The 20,795-nt window shown below is 42.0% G+C and overlaps 1 protein-coding gene across 1 annotated transcript in view; it reads right to left on the reverse strand.

The window, feature by feature from the left end:
- The window catches only part of FAM13A (family with sequence similarity 13 member A), a 202,432-nt gene that overhangs the window by 131,306 nt on the left and 50,331 nt on the right, over positions 1–20,795 (reverse strand). The window contains exon 6 of the mRNA XM_045017748.1: positions 16,858–16,938. Within this exon, the coding sequence (XP_044873683.1) occupies positions 16,858–16,938 (81 nt within the window). The remainder of the gene's footprint in view (positions 1–16,857; positions 16,939–20,795) is intronic.

Here is a 20,795-nt window from a genome sequence, read left to right on the forward strand (position 1 = left end):
TTATTAATATGACTCAAGAGTCTGTATTAAAAATAAGGGCAGCTTTGAACAGCTTTGCAGAATTCCAAATGCCACATTTTGCCATCCCTGGCCTTAGCTGCACTTAATAGTGTGTGTGTGTTGAGGGAAAGGCCTATCCATATGCCTGCTGCTGCTTGATGCAGCAAGACGTACTCCATTTCCTTGTGCCTCCATGCTTGTTTATGTAAGCAGCTGCTGTCCTGATCCTAACTGTTCCTTGTTTGACTCGGAAGGGCTGGTGTTAGGCTAAATGATGCTCTACACGTACAGGCTCATGATAAGACCCCCAATCCTGACCCCCACCTTTTTTTTAAACTAAGTTCTTCCCCCAAATCCCTATCACATGGCCTATCAAATTATCCAAGCTTCCAGTGTTAGAAGGCCTCTTACTATAAATCAGCTGTTGTACAGTTTGGGAAAGATTAGTCCAATACCAAGAACTGCATTAGAAAAATGGTCATTTGTGATGATATAGGGCAAATAATTACCACAATTTTTTTTAAAAATACCACTCTCCCATTTGCTCTGTGCAGCTGGTGTTTTCAAAGAGTATCAAAGCTCTTGCTTTACTGTATTAAACATGACTGAAGCTCTAAGGTTCAGCTAAGTACTGACAGAACAATGAAGCTGAAGAACTAACTCTGGAAGCATTGCTGACAGGATGGATTGACTACGTGAGTTTCCAAATTTCTCTCACACTAACAGTAAAGACGGAACATAATATAACCGCACCCCCGCAGCCACATCATTCTAAAAATCATCATATGCAATAAACCAAAGAATTCGATTACATTGGAACGTGGGATTGTCCCACATGGCAAACAAAGAACTCAATATAGGGGCAACTAGGTGAAATTCTCTGGCTTGTGTTATATGGGGGAACCGGAGCTCTGATTTTAGCTTCACTTTTCACGACTGACATTGGGTGCCATGAAAAGGCAGTAGACTTGCTCCGCTGTCATGCAGGAGCTCAGATTAAATGATATAATGGTCCCTTCTGGCTTGGAAAACCTATGAAATCTATGAGTAGTTTTGCCAAAATTCCAACAATATCCAACATATTTAGAGCTCAGTCCAGAAGATGTTCTGTACTCAGAATGCTCATTGATTGCCATGTGAGTTCTGCCTGCAGTAGGTAGCAGATAGAGGATCCAGCCCTTGTCGAAAGAAGTGTGGGACAGACCTTGCCCTGAGAATGAGCACGCAGGGATTATTTCATGTGAAGTGTCCCTCTCTGCCCACGGAACAGGGGGCTCAATCTACAGCATTCTTTGTAAGTCAACAAACTGTGACTGGGCAGGTAGGGGTTGCCTGCAGCAGGATGACACACACGGTGCCCACTGCACCCAGTGCAAACAGAAAAGGAATGTGAATATGGTCTCTGCACTGGGGAACCTCAGTAGAGGGGATTCCAGAGGAAGGTGTTTGCTGGCAGCTTTGGAACAGAGCACAGGGTACCCAGTCTCTGCATGCATAGTCCTGTCCCCTATCCAATGGACTGGAAGCTGTTTCCTTTTGAGGGTGGGGGTTTGACTATAATCAAAAGATTCAGAGGAAACTCTACTGCATTGACCCTTCTGTCCTCTGTGCATGTATTTCCACACAGAGCCAGAAATCTTCTTTATCCACCAGAAATGGAGATTCTAGCTCATGAGTGTCCTTTTCCCCCTTCAATTTTCTCTGTTTATTTTTTAGGCAAGTTGAGGTGCATTTAGTTTGATGATGACTGGTTTGTTTAAATTGGTGTGGAAAAATAAAAAGATTTTTCTTGGATTCTAGAAAAGGAATGGGTGAGATCCTTGCAAGCACAGGGGACCTTTTAGTGCTTTTTGCTGCATACAATTTTCAATAATGGGCCAACTATGAGTCACAGGGAGGGGGCACAAGAGATACGGATGGACTTTGTTTTCCAAAGATCTGTTCTCAAAAACTGCACTGGAGAGTTTTATTGGTTTTAATCTAAAATAAGAAGCCCTAATCATGAATACCTCCACCCCAGATGAAGGTGATTTTTCACTGTCTTGCACACCCTGTGGTTCTCACACTTGTGCAGAGCACTGATACCACAATGGTTGTGTTTCACATGCTCTATGTTCCAGTCCATACATGGTGCAAACGCAACCACCAACTGCAAAGTAGTAGTGAATCAGGTCTAATATGTCAATAATTCTTTAGCTGTAAATCCTTCTTCTTTCCTTTCTCCAACATTTCTATTTTGCGTACAGACAGGGGTAAAAAAATATATGCAAAATGTCTTGTGTTTGCATGAATCTGACAGGGTGACACTTCTGATGCTATAGCAGGTAACTGATGTTTGGAATGGTGCCTATCTGCATGTTGGTGACTACATTTTAGAGATAGCTTTTTAAATCACAGGGCTTACAGTATAGTAATGATTCAGTATCTCAAATTACTAAATTAAGCTTTGTTGTCAGCCCTTTGATGACTCTCTTATTTTTAAACATACACAGTAAAGTAAAACTAGTAGAGAAGAACACCAAGATTTATGCAGAATAATGTACTCCTGGCTAATCATCACCCTAAGAAAGCGAGCAGGGAAGGGAGGCACACAGGGAGGGAATGGGGGATTTGCAAATTTTGGAATGAACTGTCAGTCTGTACCGTTTCTGAAGAACTACAGAAATGCATTTGTGTACTGCTGTCCAGTACAAATATTATCTCTTGCCACAGTCAATAGGAGAGACACACATACAGGTTAATGTTTAAAGCAGGGTTCTCAGACTTTTGTACTGATGACCCCTTTCAAACAGCAAGCCTCTTAGTGCAACCCCCGCCCCCTTATACATTAAAACACTTTTTAATATGTTTAACATCATTATAAATGCAGGAGGAAAAGCAGGATTTGGGGTGGAGGCTGACAGCTCCCAACCCCCAATGTAATAACCTCGCAACCCCATGAAGGGTCCCGACCCCAGTTGAGAACCCCTGGTTGAAAGGATTCCTGAGTGCTTTTGTTGTGTTGTCTGTGTGCATACCCCTAGTTCATTCTGAAGTGTCATCCTGTATAAATGAAATGCAATTTTATATTAAAATGCATCTGTCTACAATGTACCATTTAGTATCCATGATGAATCACTTACTAGTGTGCTATCAAAGGGTTGCCGGCTTTCAGGCTCTTTCTGTTTTTCATCTCAGTTCAGCATAATGAAAGCAATTATTGTACTATTTCATTCCTGCAATAACAGAGTCTTACATGGTCATCTTTGTGGTGTTCTCGTCTTCAGTGGGTTTCTGATTCTCCTCTCACTTAACTCCCAGTTTTAAATTCTCGTCAGGGGCATTACTTCTAGCTTCCATCAGTGTTAGTGAAAGAAGAATCTGGCCCAGCCTGACGAGATGAGTAACTTCCCTTATGAGTCACTTGTCTGTCATAACTCCTACTTAAAATTAGAGGTGTGCCAACACTAAAAGCATCATGTTATGAAAATTGGGGATGGAGAAGATGTATGAGATCACCCTGCTCACCCTGTGTCAATACAAGATTATTCTCCGCAGCGTATTTTCCAATGCTTTGTCCACTCTAGTTCTAAACGTTCCAAGAGATGGAAACTTCTGCCTCTTCCCATGGCATATTTTTATACAGTCGCACCATTCTGGAGATTTTCCTAATAATCACCCTAAATTTGTTAACTTAATTCTGTCATTATATTTGTACCACTTTAAATAAAGTCTCTCCAAACGAGAAACAGGAGAGAGGTTGCAAAATGGACGTCTTACAGGGGATCACTTTTATTCCGCTGTGGTTCTTTGCTCTTGATTCAGATGGCCACAACAAACTAACAGCTGTGAGAGACCAAATGTGTTTCTGTTGCTGTTTTGCTTGGGAAGGATAAGATACTACTCAGTGTGAGTAACAGTGGCAGAATTGAACCCAGGATAATTATTTCAGTGCTTTAGATTCGTCCTCTTTTTAATGAGCTGTTAATATATGGTATGGGGTAGGAGAAAAATAGGGTATAAATATAAACTATTCACTTTCCTTGAAGGACCTGCCCATGTCTCTTGATTTATCGTGCAGGATAGGACAATGCCAATGACGTCAGTCAGGCACCACAAATACTTTTATTAGTCTGTAATTCTTTGTGATGATGGTAAGTTGAGCAACACCATAAATGGAGAAAGACAAGTTTCCCAGCAATGTATTCTAGCCTTTCAAACCTACATACATGGACTTCAGTGGAGCAGCTCTGTTGTACTGGCACATCTGCTTCTTTTACTAATGCAGAAATCTTACTTCCATATTTACAGCAAAAGCACTTTGCTAAAAGGAAGAATGGAAATATGCAATTGGCACGTTGTTTCCTTACCTCTCAAGCCTACCCTTTGGTGGTCATATTACTATTTGTTTTTTTAACACTAGGGCTGATCTTTTCAGAGTCTCTGCTTGAAGATTCCTTTACTGTAATCTGTACATTTGTTTTCAGAATATGTTAAACCGCCAATAATCAGCATCTATTGTGATTACTTCCGATTATTAATTATTATTATTATTATGGTGGCGTGCAAGTGCTAAATGTAGGTCATACAGGTAGCAGAGGCAACTCATTAGGCCAATATGCTTGCAGAAAATCTGCTCAGCCACGGGATGATAAGAGGAGTCCTACATCATGGTTTGCTGAGATGTTGAATTTTTCCTAGGGCCCTCCTCTGCATGCCATTTATGGCCATGATCTGCACTCCTTATCCAGGCAAAACACCCATTCAAATCAATGAGAGTTCAAAGAACCAAATAAATGAACAACAGGAGTTTTGTCAGAGTAAAAAGTGAGAGATTGTTCCTATTTGTAATATGGCCCAGTCCTTTACTTGTTGAAGTCAGCAGCAACATTCTTATTGGTTTCAGTGATTGTTAACAAGTCCGCCTCTTTAAAGATCAGAAATAAGGGAACAAACAAAAATGAAAACATGGTACCTGAAGGCCTAACATTTGCAGGATATTCGTGTTCATATATTGACTCAAACTTAAAGAAAAAGTCTATTAAATTCCTTGCAAGTGCCAATTTTGCTTTTACATATTAACTAGCCAATATTACCGTCACTCTGTCTGATGTTGTTATTCTTTATATCTGTCATTGCTCTTTTGTTAATGGGTCTTTCTGTTTTTCAGTCCCGCTAGAAACTCAGGGCTTAAAAAGAATAAACAGGTTAGCTAGAGGAGGGGTTACACGAATAGCAAAAGGGGAAGGTAAGAAGGAAGATATTAGCGCTAAGCACAAAATTGAGATATTGAGAACAAAATTAATCAAGGAACCAAAGGACATGAAGAGAAGAAATTCTTGATTTACCTATACACCAATGCTCGGGGCCTGGGTAACAAACAAGAGGAATAGAAATTGCTCATTTAAGAGCATAAATTCAATCTAGTTGGTATTACTGAAACCTGCTGGGCTGACTAGCACCACTGGACTGTTAAAATCTATAACCAATTTAGGAAGTCTAGAATTGGCAAAGGGGGCGGGGGAGTGGCACTCTATGCCAAAATTGGCATTACCTATTACTGAGTCACTGATAACTCAGATGGATCTAGGTCCTAACAGATAAAGCATAATATAAGGCACTAGTTGGTGACTACTGCAGACCACCAAATCAAACTAGGGAGCAGGATGACAGCTTCATTAAGCACCTATCTACAAAGAATGGAGGAGGGGAACTGTGTGATCATGGGGAACTTCAATCTGAGTGACGTATGCTGCCGGTCTCATGCTGCCAGTACTAAAACATTCTTGGAATTTCTAAATATTATAGATGACAAATGTCCTAACTCACAAAGTGCTGCCGCCAGCATAGGGGAATTCTATATTATACCTTGTCGTAACAGATAAAGAGGAACTGATCACACAACTAAAATTTAATGGTAGCTTAGGTACATGTGATCATGACTTGATCACATTTATAATGTGCAAGCAAAATAAAGTCCAGACCAGTGACATATATATACTTGGTGCTTTAATAGGGCCAATTTCACAAACCTGAAAATAAGTATGAGCCAAATCAGGTGGGAGGAAGAATTTAATCAGAAAAATGTGAATGACAATTGGAAATCATTTAAGAACACCTTCCTAGATGCCCCAAAATCCCACAGGCTGCTGTGAGGATTAAACAACTAACCTAGTTTGGAGGGGAAGCAAAGGCAGCTGTAAAAAATGTATATTATATTATTATATTATATTATATATAAAAAACAAATGGACAAAAGGGATGGTTGATAGTAATGAATATAAATCAGAAGTTAGGAATGGCAGAAAATTGATAAGGGAAGCCAAGAGAAACAAAGAGAAATCTATAGCCAGTAGAGTTAACGACAATAAGGAGTTTTAAAAACGTAGCAGGAACAAAAAAAAATATCCTGACAATGGTATCAGTCCATTACTAGATGGAAATGGTAGAATTATCCATAACAATGAAGAAAAGGAAGAAGTGTTCAATAAATATTGCAGTTCTGTATTTGGGGGAAAAAACAGATGATGCAGTCTCATCATGTAGTGATAACACTCTTTCCATTCCACTAGTATCTCTGGAGGATGTTAAAATGGAAGTTACTAAAAAGTTAGACATTTTCAAATCAGCTGGTCCAGATAGCTTTCATCCAAGAGTTTTAAAAGAGCTGGCCGAGGAGCTTGCTATAAGCCTTAGAGCACTGGGGAAGTTCCAGAAGACTGGAAGAAAGTTAACGTGAGACAATTTTTAAATACAGTAAAGATGACAACCCAGGTAATTATAGGCCTGCCAGCCTGACATCGATCCTAGGCAAAATAATGGAGTGGCTGAGTCAGGACTCAATTAATAATGAACTAAAGGAGTGAAAAATAATTCATGCAAATCAATATGGGTTTATGGAAAATACATCCTATCAGGGTGGATTTGATTGAAATCAAATTGATTTAAATCACTAGTCAGGAAGACTCGATTTAATCATGGTTTTCTACATAAAAGTACATTCTTGTTGGTTGTTATAACCTTAATACATACTCTTCGCAACTCAGAGATGTAGGTTTCATTTTTAGAAGGTACTCACTATACATTTTTAAACGGTGATTTATTTTGAAAACTGTTCAGATTAGTTTTACAGCTACACCTCTACCTCGATATAACGCTGTCCTTGGGAGCCAAAAAATCTTACCGTGTTATAGGTGAAACCATGTTATATTGAACGTGCTTTGATCCTCTAGAGTGCGCAGCCCCACCCCCCCCAGAGCACTGCTTTACCGTGTTATATCCAAATTCATGTTATATCGGGTGGCGTTATATCGAGGTAGCGGTGTACATCAGAAAACGAATGATTGTTTGGTTACTGTTTGTGTACAAACAGGTAACACAGAGTCAATCCCTTACCTCTCTCTAAAAGTGCAAAGTTTCAAAAAGTTCAATGAATAGAAGATTGTTGGGGATGGAATAGATCTGGACAAGGAGAAGAAGTCTGGAGATAAATGTGAGAAGAGAGACATATGCTTGTTTTGTTAAAATATTATATGACTGTTGTTGAAGAAAAAAATCCAGAATACATAACGTTGTTGTTTTAGTTAAATAAAATAATTTAAATGTCTGTCTGGTGACGTTCTCCTACTAATGGCAAGAAAATCCTTCAGCACCTGCAGAGACTTCTCCCATGTAGGGTTTACTGCCAGTAATCAAACCCCACAGTGTAAGTCCACATCTTGGTAGGCTGAAATAAATAGCTAATATCCTTATGGTAAACTGTCAGAACCCATCTTTTGGGTCATATCACTTAACAGCACTCCCCTCGCAAGCAGGTAGGTGCAAAGTAATAAGGAATGGCAGAGAACGTACATTTAACTTGCTTTCTTTGATAAGCAGCGACTCCTGTCACAAATCTGCCAGCATGACGTGTCAGCTCTGTCATCCCTTACATACTTGCTCATGGACTGAGGCACTTTTAGAACACCCTTTAAAAAAAGGACCTTCTGTTGCAACAAAAGCTTTCGTTAACCCCTTCTGGACCAAGTATTTGGCTCAAAATGGCTGCCATTATTATTTATAATTTGCATTACAATAGCATCTAGAGGCCCCAACCAATGTGCTTGCTACTGTACCAAGTAAGGCTAATCTCTATGGAGCAAGGACAGTCCTTTTGCTCTGGGTTTGTACAGCTCCTAGCACAACAGGGTCCTGGTTCCTGGCTATGGCTCCTAGGCACTATGGTAATACAAATAATAATAGTGAAAGACGGAGCCCTGAAGGTCACAGTCCAATAGACAAGCCAGATAAGGAGTGGAAGTAGAAACAGAGAAGTGATTTACCCAGGATCACACAGCAGGTCAGTGGCAAAGCCACAAAGAGAATCTAGTTCTCCCGGGTCCCAGTCCAGTATCCTGGATCATGCTGACTGTATATTTCCTCAAGCAATAAGCTCCTTCTCCCCACCACCATAAACGTCTTGCTGGCCAAGAATCTCTTTCTCATGCTCCCAAGCTCCTCATGCAATCCGTAAGTAACTCTAAATGCCGTTTCTGCTTTTTTCAATGTATTAGAGAGCTCACTTGGATATTATTTTGAACCAATTAACAACAGAGAACTCCCTGCTTAGAAAAGATTACACCACTTCAATAATGCTTTTCGTCCTACTTATTTTGTAGGTGAATAATCCCTTACTGTGAGATTGAGTTGACACTGCTCAAGACAGGTAGAAAGGAGGAGAATAGAGCCCAGGGTGTTCCTAGAGGTGATAATGGAACAGCATATGTGGGGGAGAATGGCCAGGGAGAAAGGGGAATACTGTGCAGGGCAGGCAGCCTTAGCCCGTGAGCCACAGCTTGACCACAGGCTGAGGAGTGATAAAGCAAGAGCCAGGGGGTGAGAGCAATACATGAGGTTATATAGGAGAACATGGCTGGCAGAGCAAATCTGGAGAGGATGGCATGTGTGACAGGAGGCAGGCAAAGTGGGGCCCTCAGTTAGCCAAACTGAGGAGATTCCCTGTCAGCTCCAATCACTGATAAAGATGACAGCTGTTAGAGTTGAAAGTGTATCAACTATGCCTGCCTGTTGTGTCCACACTGGCACAGAATCGACTGAGTCTGCACCAGTTCAGACTATCCTACTTCTTATCCGGACAGTTTTTGAGTAAGGCATATGGATTGCTACCTTTCCAGAAAATTGAGCGTGGTCCTTTCGCATGTGGGCATGCAAATTCTTGATGGGGGAGCAATTAGAATAATTTTTCTAACTGCCCAAAGCTGAGAGTGCTCAGAAAGCAGGATGGGACTCAGTCATCTAGCCAATGACTTAACTTTCAGTAAGTGCTTTATAATTATGGGGCAAATCCTTTCTTACTAGCCCCAGTTGCCAAGTGCCCAGGGAATCCTGCTTCAGGCTGCAGAGCAGGCTCCACACCCCCTTACACTGACATCATGGAGGTGGGGAGGAAAAGGAGAATCTGCATCCCAATGGATTCTCTGGCTCCACTGCTCAACTGGTCCTCCCATGGCCTTCCCCTTAGGTGATAATGCACAGGGGACCCTCCTGGGGCTGAGCTCTCTGCGGGGATTATGCACCCACTAGATTCCTCTGTGACACACATCAGTGAAGACTGGACTGAAGCCAAGATAGCTGAAAGAAATGGCTCCTGCTGGCTTGGTGATGGGTCTGAGATGTCCACACATCAAAAGGAGTGTTGTTAATATTTCTGTGGGTTCTGCATTATGACTGAGGAATGACAAAAAGACTTTGAATAGTGCAGATCTGCAGCCATGTATTTATTTATTTTTGACAGTACAGCCTGCATTGGTTCCTTTTTAGGCTGTCATTACTCAGTAGGAATAGTCCATATTAAATATTTGTATCTTGCATTATTGTCCTGTTATGATATGAAACTCAAACTGGACAGGATATTACATTTGTTTTTGCCCTTTTAAACAAAATGCTGAACAAGTGTAAACAGCCTGCCAGGCATTAACTTTTAATATAGTGTAACCGCAGAGCTGTAAAGCCTCTCCATAAAGAGCAGAGTTATAAAGGAAAATTTGACAGATCTTTTGTATCTGTAGCACACCACTGCTTTGTATTGCAGTCACTTAAGTGCATTAAGTTTATATTAAGTTTGAGGTTTTAAAACTAAGCTCTTTTTAGGTATTAACAGATACCACAACACGTTAGAACCTTCTGTCAACATTTTAAATGTGACTTGCCTCTGACTCCATTCAGCTGGGTCAGTTTCCTTGGAACTTGGCAAAATATAAATAAATAAATATCCTTCCTCTGAGATTAAGCATGGCATTTTGAGAGGCCAAAAGGAGGTTACTTAATGAAATTAACACAGGAAGGAGGAGGGGGGTTGGAAATAGGGCTGGAAATGGGATGCTGGCAAAGCTGACTGTAAACCCTGTCTTATTACCTCCATAGTATTTAGCAAAGAAAGTTAATATCCACCAATAAACCAAAACGAACTGAGCTTACCAACCTTTGTTCCCTAGTGCCGTTGATCTAATCACAACCAATGCATTTCTGATACCACAATGCAGAGCAGTTGTGATATTTAAAAATACCCACAAACTTCTTGAATAGTTATTCTGTGAGTATTATTTGACCAACCATCATGGCCCTCTCCCTTCTTAATGAAAACTTAGATTAGCACTGACAATGGCAGACTTAATCTCCAAATGCTCAATAACTGGTTTCTCCAGTCGGAGCTGCTCACATAGACTCAGTCAGTAAGCAAACAAACCTTTACCAACACTTTCTTTTCAAGACACAGAGCCAAATTCCCTGCTGATATCAACGTGGGGCTGCTGCTCTGAAGTCAATGGAGCTGTGCCTTGTATCAGCAGTGAATATGCCACACGGTTTCTGCAAAACGTGTGTGTGTGTGTGTTTGTGTGTGCGCACGCGGATGGGCGGGGGGAGTGTAAAATCTGTGCCAGACCTATACCTGGTATAGACTACTTCCCCAGCGGCAATGTGGGGGTATAAGAAGGAGTAGCTACTTCATGGAAGCTCTTCCTCCCACCCATGCAGTGCAGGTAGTTCACCTAAGGAAAGAAGAGGGCAGTTTACTCCACCTCTCTCCCCTGCATGGTTGTGTAAAGTGGTTCACTAGTGAGCCCTAATGAATTAAGCCTCACAGCAGCCCTGTGAGATGGTAGTAATCTTCACCTATTCTACAGACAGATAAATTAAGGTGCAAAGAGGCTAAGCCTGGGATCTTCAAAGGAGCCTAAGGGAATTAGGTGCACAACTCCCATCAAATTTCAATGGGATTTGGGTATCTGACTCCCTTCGGCTCCTTCGGAAAAAAAACAACTGAGCCTGAATAGATTGGACAGGTCAAAGAGCACTTGGAACAGAATCCAAGAGCATCGACTTCCAGCCCCCTGCTTTAACACTCCCTTCTCAGCACAAACAACCATGTTCAAACACACACAACTTTATTCTTATAGCAATAAGTCCTTAAGTTAAAATGTTGACCTTAACAAAAAAAAAAAAGTCTGCCCAGAAGTCAAGAAAGCTAACCTAAAGGAACAACTCCATCAATAGGTCCGTCAGTGGCTATTAGCCAAGGTACCCAGGGACACAACCTCATGCTCTGAGTGTCCCTAAACCTCTGACTGCCAGAAGCTGGGACTGGATGACTGGGGATGGATCACTCGATAAATTGCCCTGTTCTGTTGATTCCCTCTGAAGCACCCAGCATTGGACACTGTCAGAAAACAGGATGCTGGGCTAGGTGGGCCATTGGTCTGACCTAGTATGGCCGGTCTTATGTTCTTAACTCATTTATCAGTTCATGAAACCACCACTGTGGCACAATTTTCTTCTGGGTAAAAGCAAACATGTACAGTGATTTAACATAAGCAATAAAAAACCTTTGCTGCTACTAGTGTTCCACTCCACATCCCCCACTATGTAATCCTATTGGTTTTCGGCTTCACAGAAAAAGAAGAAAACATCCTTGTTGAAAGAGGAAATTATGTAAGCAAAGTTGTTTAGATAAAAGAATGATTAACAAGCCATACAATGAAGTAAAAAACTCCTGTTTTAAACATGCTGATTTCATCTCAGTTGCTACTGAGGCCTGGGAAGAAAAGCTAAGGTACATCAGAACCGATTTTACAATCTTTCCAAAAATTCAACAGGGACTTTTGAGATGGAAGTAATAAAAAGCACAGCCAAACAGCTTTCAAATATAGACCACCACTGTTTCACTGTGTAATGAATACCCACATTCAGTTCTCCTTTCATTTCCTTTTGTCCTCCCAACATTATTTATATATGCGACCTTTTACCTGAGACCATATCTCTTACTAAAAAAATACACGCGACTTTGCTCCACTTTGACACGGCCTTAATCTGCTTCATTTATTTGTTATAGATATTGCTACAAAACACATACAAGGGTCATGAAATGTAGTTTGTGATGAGAAAGAGATGGAGAGACCCATTTTTTAGAAAACACTACAGTATACAATAGTAACGGTCCAAACACAGCAGGAACACTCTGATAAGCTGGAATGTTGGAGATTGGTGCTAGAGAACGTAGCAGTATTTTTATAAGGAAATCCAAAGCATCTACAAAAAAGTTTTGCTACACATATAAAATACACTCTTCCCCTGTTGCCAAGTTGCCCTTAATTGATCACCTTTTAAAATTTGTCATTTTCTTCTGTTCTTAAAAAGTGTTCTCTCCACAGTTGCCAGATAGGGATTTTATTTAATTATATGGGTGAGGCAGAGACACTTTTCCATATTGATACAGTAAAACATGCATTTTGGTAATCAAGGGGCATTCAATAATGAATGCATGAAGGGTTACACAGACAATACTGCAAGCACATGCTGAGCTTGTATTTCCTGAGTTTGGAAAGGGCACATCCATAATATTTTAGGGTGGCTCATTTTCTCCCCTTTCCGTGACTGTAACCCCCATTGTTATTAGTTCAATAAGTGGTCTCAGGAGACAAAAGACCCACATGTGTTTCCATCTAGCATAGCCATCCGCACACATTCAGCATCTGTCACATCTGACACCTTGAGAGCTAAGATGCCATAAGTAAAGTTAATGAGAATGATTCAAGATCTCATGACCGTCAGGACACTGCAACGTAAGCCCTGGCTGAGACCAGACTTGAGCCCAAAACCCCATTTCCATCTATACACAAATCTCTCAGGTTAGGGCAGGGGTAGAGAGTTTGAGCCCAAGTCAAGCCAGGACCCACGGTTTGAGCCTATTGCTTTGCAGTTTAGTGGGAGTCCCCCCAACTCAGGTTCTGGGAGTCTGGCAAAATTATCCCAAAATCCCATGGGCCAACTTCCTCTCTAGCCCAACTGACTCCAGGGAAGAGGAAGCAATCCTTCTTAGTATAGTATAGCAGCTCGGTGAGTCAGCGTTTAACCTTCCATTGGCTTCTGAACACACCAGGAGAGAGCCTTCTGTGCCGGCAACAGAGACTGACCAGAAGTCGTCTTTCAGCTTCATGGTCACAGGTGCAAGGCCAGCAAAAGAGCAGACTTCAGTATGAGGACCAGGAATGACCATGCATACCAGCAAATAACGAAGAAACTGGAAATGATGCAAATTTACTGGATCAATGACCAGTGCAGGGAACAGATTAAGCGTCTCACGATTGAGTACAGGAAAACCAGAGACCAGAAACGCACCTCAGGCAACCCATCACCACACCTGTTTTATAAGGAGTTTGATTGGCTGCTGTGCCGAGCATGGGGTCAATGGTGGTGCATGATGACCTGGTCAGCCAGGATGGTGCCTACTGGCCCCAGAACCCAGCATGGGGCCTGATGGAAGCCAGCAGCAGGTGCAGAGTGAAGACAGTGAAGTGACCTGTTGCATTCAGCAGCCCCTCGCTGTCACATGTCCATTCAGAGCGACATGGCTCACCTCGGGCAGCAAAGACACAGCAACGCGGATAGCACTGATATGGAATCCATACAGATCTGCAAACACCTCCACAGAGATTTCAATCTGTCAGAGCACATTCAATCACCATTCTACATCTGCTGAGAGTGTAATTCAATTGTCTTCTGTCAGGGCCTCGGAAATCAGGACACAGTTTCATGATCCTAGGCAAAAGGAGGTACTCAGGGTCCTCCAAAACAACGGTGGGGACAGTAATTCAATTTATGACAATGTCATTTGGTGGGAATAGTGTCCCAGCCTGTCCATGAATGTAGACTCCCAACCGGCAAAAAACCCTGGCATCATGAACTTTTTCAGTGCACCCCCTGTTGACAATCATAAATCAACCTCTGTGATCCACAAAAACCTACATCTTTGTGGTTTATGTACTCATGTACAACTCGAGGATGGCAAACTATGGGCACAAGTCCCACCAATGGCTCCGATGCAGACTGGAAACCCCATTCTCTCAAGGCCAGCAATTACTTCAGGAATATCCCATCACGTTGGGGTAAACCACGTGCCTCATTTGCCTCAGAAAACCTCTGCCACTGCTTTCCCACAGTTGATTTTCTGACACCCAACTGGTTAGCAATGGACCTGTAACGGTCTGGGGTAGCCAGGTTCCAGACAGTTAAAGCAATCCGGTTTTGGACCAGCAAGGGTGCTCTCATGTGTGTGTTTTTATGCTGGAAGGTTGAGGTAAGCAGCTCGCAAAGTTCCAGAAATGTACCTTTCTTCATACGGAAGCTCTGGAATATCTGCTGGTCATCCCAGGTCTGCATGACAATGGGATCCCACCAGTCTGAGCTTGTGGCCATGCTTCAGAAGCGGCTGTCTATCTAGGGTGCATCAGCGGCTGTACCAAGTGTCATATGCAGCATCAACTAGTTTGAGTCCGCAGGTCTGTGTGCTTCTCCTTCTCCATCATAAGCTCTATGAGGAGCCTTTGGTGGTTCAGAAAACACTGCTGAAACATCCACCCACATCTCATGCATCCTGACAGAGGAGTGAAAGGGCAAGCAAGAGAAGTTAATCAAAAGATGCCTCCTCCATGTTGCTGGGTCCGGTAGCTAGGAGCACAAAGACCAAAATGACTGCTTGGCAGGATGTGTTGTGGGCTGTTCAAACTTTCTGTAAGGTGCAGGATGGACAGTCGTGTTTTCCCACAATGCATCACAGTCAAAGGGCTAGAGCAGCCACATTTCAGGAGGGCGCTAGGGAGCCTGGGTCTGCGTGCTGCAGCGTGGACATCAGAGATCCAGGCTCGAGCCCGGGTTAGAAAATTCTTAAAACAGGGTTAACAATAAATCAATCAATGTAGACACTCAAGCCCTGGGTTCTTGAACCCAGGGTCTGTTGATTCGAGTCCCACTAACCTGGGGCTTACACTACCATCTAGACAAACCCTCATAGTTATGCTAAATAAGGAATCAGTATCAAAACTAAAATAAAACCCGCAAACAAACATTGCCAAAGCAAATGCCTGGCTAAAATTCCTTGCAACTTACCAGAAAGATAGGTGTATGTGATGTAACGTGGGTTTGTTTATGGAACAGCAAAGCTCGGATCAGCACTAAGGACCTTTATTGTTCTCTCTGAGTGGTTTAAGAACAGGTGTCTGATTTATCTATTTATTGTAAAGTAATCCATAAATAGAACATGATCTCAAAGGAAAGCATGACCTAGATGTGAGAGAAATTCAGGCTCTCCAGACTAGCATCTTATGTTACTCTTGCTTTGAGTCAGCCCTGAAAAAGTAGAAGTTGTGCTGCTGATCTAAAAGTCAAGCACACACACAACAACAGAAACTTGCCATAGGGAAACAGCCCAAAGAGAATTCATCAATTTGAATTTTAAAATAAGTATTTGCCATTTCAGTAAATTATTTACTTTTAAATTTACTTACATAATTCATTCAATGACTGTTCCAGAGATTCCCTATGTACACAACACAGGAGCTTTCTAATGACTGGAAATGTGCTATTAACTACACGCAAGCTAGTTCCCTCTAAGTAAAGACAATCAGGGCCCAAGGGTGCTTGGACCTGGTAGACTAGACAAAGAATGTGCATAACAGGTAGCTAGAGCTTTTGTCCCCTCTCGTACCTGCACAGGAACCAGTCATGATTGCAGTTACTGGGCTGTCCTGAGAACAGAGACTGCTTACTTCTAGAACACCCTGGGGCGCAAGCCACAACCAAAAGAGGTACCGTAGAGGTGGGGCAAGGACCCAACCTCTATGCTCCGCAAAGACCAGCAGAAATGGCCAGAAATGAGGGGAGATGATGTTGAACTCTCTTAAGAAATAGTGCAGCAGCTGTGCTTAGCCTGTGCCCCCAGGAACCCATTCTGCCTTCCCGCATAGCCCCTGGGATGGTGTGACTCCACTCAGACCCGAACACAGGCCAGTGTGCTATTAGGCACTATCTGTCCTTAAATATATTTGATGATGGGATTTTCACAAGTGCACAGTGTCTGCCGAACTCTGCTCCCACTGAAGTTACTGGGAGTTTTGCCACTGACTACAATGGGAGAAGAGTTGCACCAATGTGAAGCCCTTTTGAAAATCCTACCCTAAAAGTAGTGTAGATCAATACACCATAGTTCAGAATCTGGAGAGCTCCCCACAGTGAAAAATATCTACACTTAACCTGTCGGGAGTAGAACTGCCTGCTTGTAACATGCCCTTCTTCTAAACATGGTCTCAACCTTATCAAACTTTAAAATGGTTAAAAAGGGTTGCTGTGAAACTTGACTGATCAATTGTGTGACTAATTAATGAGAAGCAGCATGAAGATTGAGGAATCTGAAGAAGAGGACCAACGGGATCTTGGCAACATGAAAACTCTCATTCCCTTTACCCCCCAAATTCTTGTTTCCCATCTGGCAGGGAAACTGAACAACAGCAGAATGGTGTGTCTGCGAATATGCCCATTTTACTGTACCTTGCTTCGTGGCGTTGACTTCGGTGCCTCTCTTTCTAAAGCTCTTGTCAGATTGATAGGCAGGGACTGCTCACAACTGGCCTAATATAAGGAGACCCCAAAAATAAACAGACAATAAAAACACTTAAAACTAAACATGCACACACACACACAAATAACTGTTTCTATTTACTCAGATCACTCAGCATTACTGCCAAGCACCTGCCTGCTTATATATACACAATAGGCAAAGCTCCCGAATGATTTCAGTGATGAAAATTTGGTGGTTATCTTTAAAGAAGGTACTCAAGAAATAGAGATGGAAGGAGGGAGGAAGGAAGGAAAAGATCTGCTCTCTGATTCAATCCTAGTTGAGATGTGCTATACCTGAAGTACTCTATTTTATTCTCACAATAAACTGAATTTAAATATTCTATCACTTCACATATGGTGCAGCCAAAGTTTACATCATTTGTGCATATGCAGATCTTTGTATTTATTCAGGATTATATTAAGGGCTCGTTAAACGAGCTCCCCAGTGACATAAACTATACCAGCAACTTATACTTCAGTTTAAGTTGTGTCTACATGGAGGGAGGGAGCATAGCTGTGATGGTTACGGATGTGATTTTCACTTTCCTAATTAATAAACCTATGCCAACAAAACTCTGCAGTGTAGACCTGACTTTAGTAACACCACTATCTATTGCTTTATAATTTTGCAAGTGCTTCAGCTAAATTCCACTAAATGAACGATTATGTATTAATAACACTAACCCAATAACTCTGTTTTACATAAGTACAGTGGGATCCTGGTCCATTAATAGGGCTCCCAGGTACTAAAGTAATACAAATAATTATTATTATTAATAAATAATAATAATAAAATAATAATAATACTTAAAGTTGCTGAGTCAAGAGCATTAGAAAGAGATGCCAAAATTATACATGTGATTATTTGAGGGTCATCTGATCTTTCCCGTTCCTACTTGACTTATACATAGACTAAACATCATAGCATCCCTTTCCCTCCTTGGCATTCAACACATTACTGTAGGTGAAGTGTTTGGAGGCTTGTAAACTTTCCCTTACACAGCTCATATTGCTCATTTCCTGTCAGCTCTCATCTTAAAATGTCAACCTAGCTGAATCACTTTTTGCTCCTATTATAAATATGCCCATCTGCTCATTGGTGGAGAACACTAAAGTACAACATTCACTAAACAAGGAAACATTACCCAGAAAGCCAAAGAAAGATATCACCGGTGCTTTCCCCCACACTGCTCTCTGCTCTCTCATTTGAGTCTGCTATCATAAACACTGATTGCTCTTTGGACCAGATGGGAGAGACCTGTTGTTGTCTTGTCCAAATATGGTAATACAGAAAGAAAAGAGAGCCTGCACCGTTCATCAGGGCTGCTATATCCTTAAGGTGGGGTTTTCAAACAGGATCAGTTCCCACTGAAGAGTTAAGCAATGCTGAGCCCTTTAGAAGACCCCAGCCTTAGTACAATGTTAGAATGGCACGGAAAAATATCAAACTGGACATAAGTAGAATGAAGCTGTTTAGAACTTCAAAAGCTTCCCCGGGGGGCAAGAGACACATTTGGGACTAGAACATGGGTCTTTCTTTTCCTGACCAGTGGAGGGACAACTCTCTTGTGTTTGTTACATGTATAATGTCCAGGAACTCAGCAGAGATGAGTGAAGGGGAAGATCAGTTGATTAAAATTAGGGAGGAAGGTGAGGGACTTCACCACAAGACTCTCATTGGAACAGTTTTGGGCAACTCTTTCTGGCCATTGTCATAGAAGCGAGTAGGCTGTTTTAAATACTTGCGAGAAGAGGGCTGAGGAAAGGGGGGGAGACTATTATTTTAAAAATTGCTGCATGCAGGATGTTTTCTCTCCAGTGATCTCAGGGTGGAGTTTGCAAAAGTACAAAGTGGAAATGGAGTTTTACCACTGACTTAAATGGCAGCAAAGTTAGACCAACGCTAACTACTTTTGAACATCCACCTTCACTGTTCTACCTGGAGATAACATGCTTGATTCTGCAAGGGGCTGAGGCCTCTGGCCTGATCCAATTAAGCAATTAAGCATGTGGCTAAGATTGAAGTCAAAGGGATCGCTCATACTCTTAAAGTAAGGCACATGCTTAAGGATTTTGCTTTGCTGGACTCGGCCCAGGGCGCTCAAGCCTCCTGAGGATCAGGCTCCAAATGATTTAATTTCCAAAAACAATTGCACTTGATAGTTCTCTCACAAAAATCCAACTAAGCATTCATAGACCAACAGTGGGCATAACGTTGTGCTAGCAGCATACACATTTCTGCTAGAATACTGCTGTGATTTAAAGTACAAAGTGCAGAAATCTGTTTAGCCAGCTAATCCCCTATGTGAAGTGGAACCATTTAGCTGAACAGTAGAAATGGGTGAAGGGAAAAGTACATTCCACATAAAAAGAAAAAGCTGGCAGGAGACCAGTTTTCGTATCACTCCACAGTTTTAAATCCCCTAACTAACTTCCCCTCCCACTCATTGGAATGTACCTAGAGATTGCTTGTAATTTTATAAACAGAGTTTACTTGGTATTTTGCATCCAGGCAAACAGGGGATGTCTGCTCTGTCACTAAAAGGGGAAGAAAAGGACTGTTATATGGCTTTTCCACATCTCCTATAGCAGCGTTTCTCAAACTGGGAGACAGTTTGAGAAACTGCTTGTGTAGGGAAAGCCCCTGGCGGGCCAGACCTGTTTGTTTAACTGCCCCGTCCGCAGGTCCAGCTGATCACAGCTCCCACTGGCCGCAGTTCACCGCTGCAGGCCAATGGAAGCTGCTGGAAGTTCCTATTGGCCTAGAGCAGCGAACTGCGGCCAGTGGGAGCTGCGATCAGGAGCAGGTAAACAAACCGGCCCGGCCCACCAGGGGCTTTCCCTACACAAGCGGCGTCCCCAGTTTGAGAAACACTGTCCTATAGCTAAACGTGGAGCAGAATCAAGTCCTGTTCAACCCACTGCTGAAGCAGGTTCTGTTGTGTTTCAGTGGAAGCATTTACATGTAATGACACTCTTCTGTGCTGTCAGCTGATCAGTTATTACAAATTTAAAGTGTTCTGCTAAAAAGATATTTGGGTGGGAGACCTCCAAAGGAAAACATTTTGTGTGGCTGGGAGGCAGGTTGCACTTTTCCATCCAAGTCAGCACTCAACCAAGGCCTTAGCTTTCTGCTGAGAGGCACCCTGCTACTCGAGTGTCATCTTTCACCTGAGATATACTGTAAGACTGAGGTCTTGATGGTTTCTGGTCATTAAAAAGCCCACTATTTTTTTTGGTAGGAGTGGTAATCTGGCCAGACTCTCACTGGAGTAATTATATTCTACCTGCCTAGATTCCCTCCGCAATTCAAACTCCATAAGAGGCATTCTTCACTTCTAATTCATAACTGTTGGGTAGCATTGTTGATCACTGCTAATCAGTAGTCACATTTCATCACAGATGTGATTGCATAACAATGGATAATTGTGTATTATTGGACTGTCTATAATTGCAGTTTGAACAGCACTTTGAGATCCTCTAGAATGAAAGGCACTAGATAAAAATGGAAGGAAGCATTATTATTGGGTAGGCTTCTTAAACCACTGTATTCACAGGTCAGGTGATAAAATGGCAATAGTGAAATGGGGAATTGATTTATATTTTAATTATGTGCGTTATTTTTCAGTTTAATGCCACAAAACTCAGTCAAAACCACATCTAAACACCCTGAGAATTCTGCTCTAAAGCATAATATGAGTAACATTTTCTTTTAGCACACACATACCCACAGTGCAATTCATACACAGCAGTCCAGTTATACTGTCCCCTTTCCTGGATGGATTGTCAAGTAATAACTAGTTCTGATGTGACACTACTCCATAAATGCAGAAATTAGGAGGGTGCACTGAGGTTTTATTTTATGG

This window comes from Mauremys mutica, chromosome 5 (assembly GCF_020497125.1).
Source record: "Mauremys mutica isolate MM-2020 ecotype Southern chromosome 5, ASM2049712v1, whole genome shotgun sequence".
Taxonomy (NCBI): Eukaryota; Metazoa; Chordata; order Testudines; family Geoemydidae; genus Mauremys; species Mauremys mutica.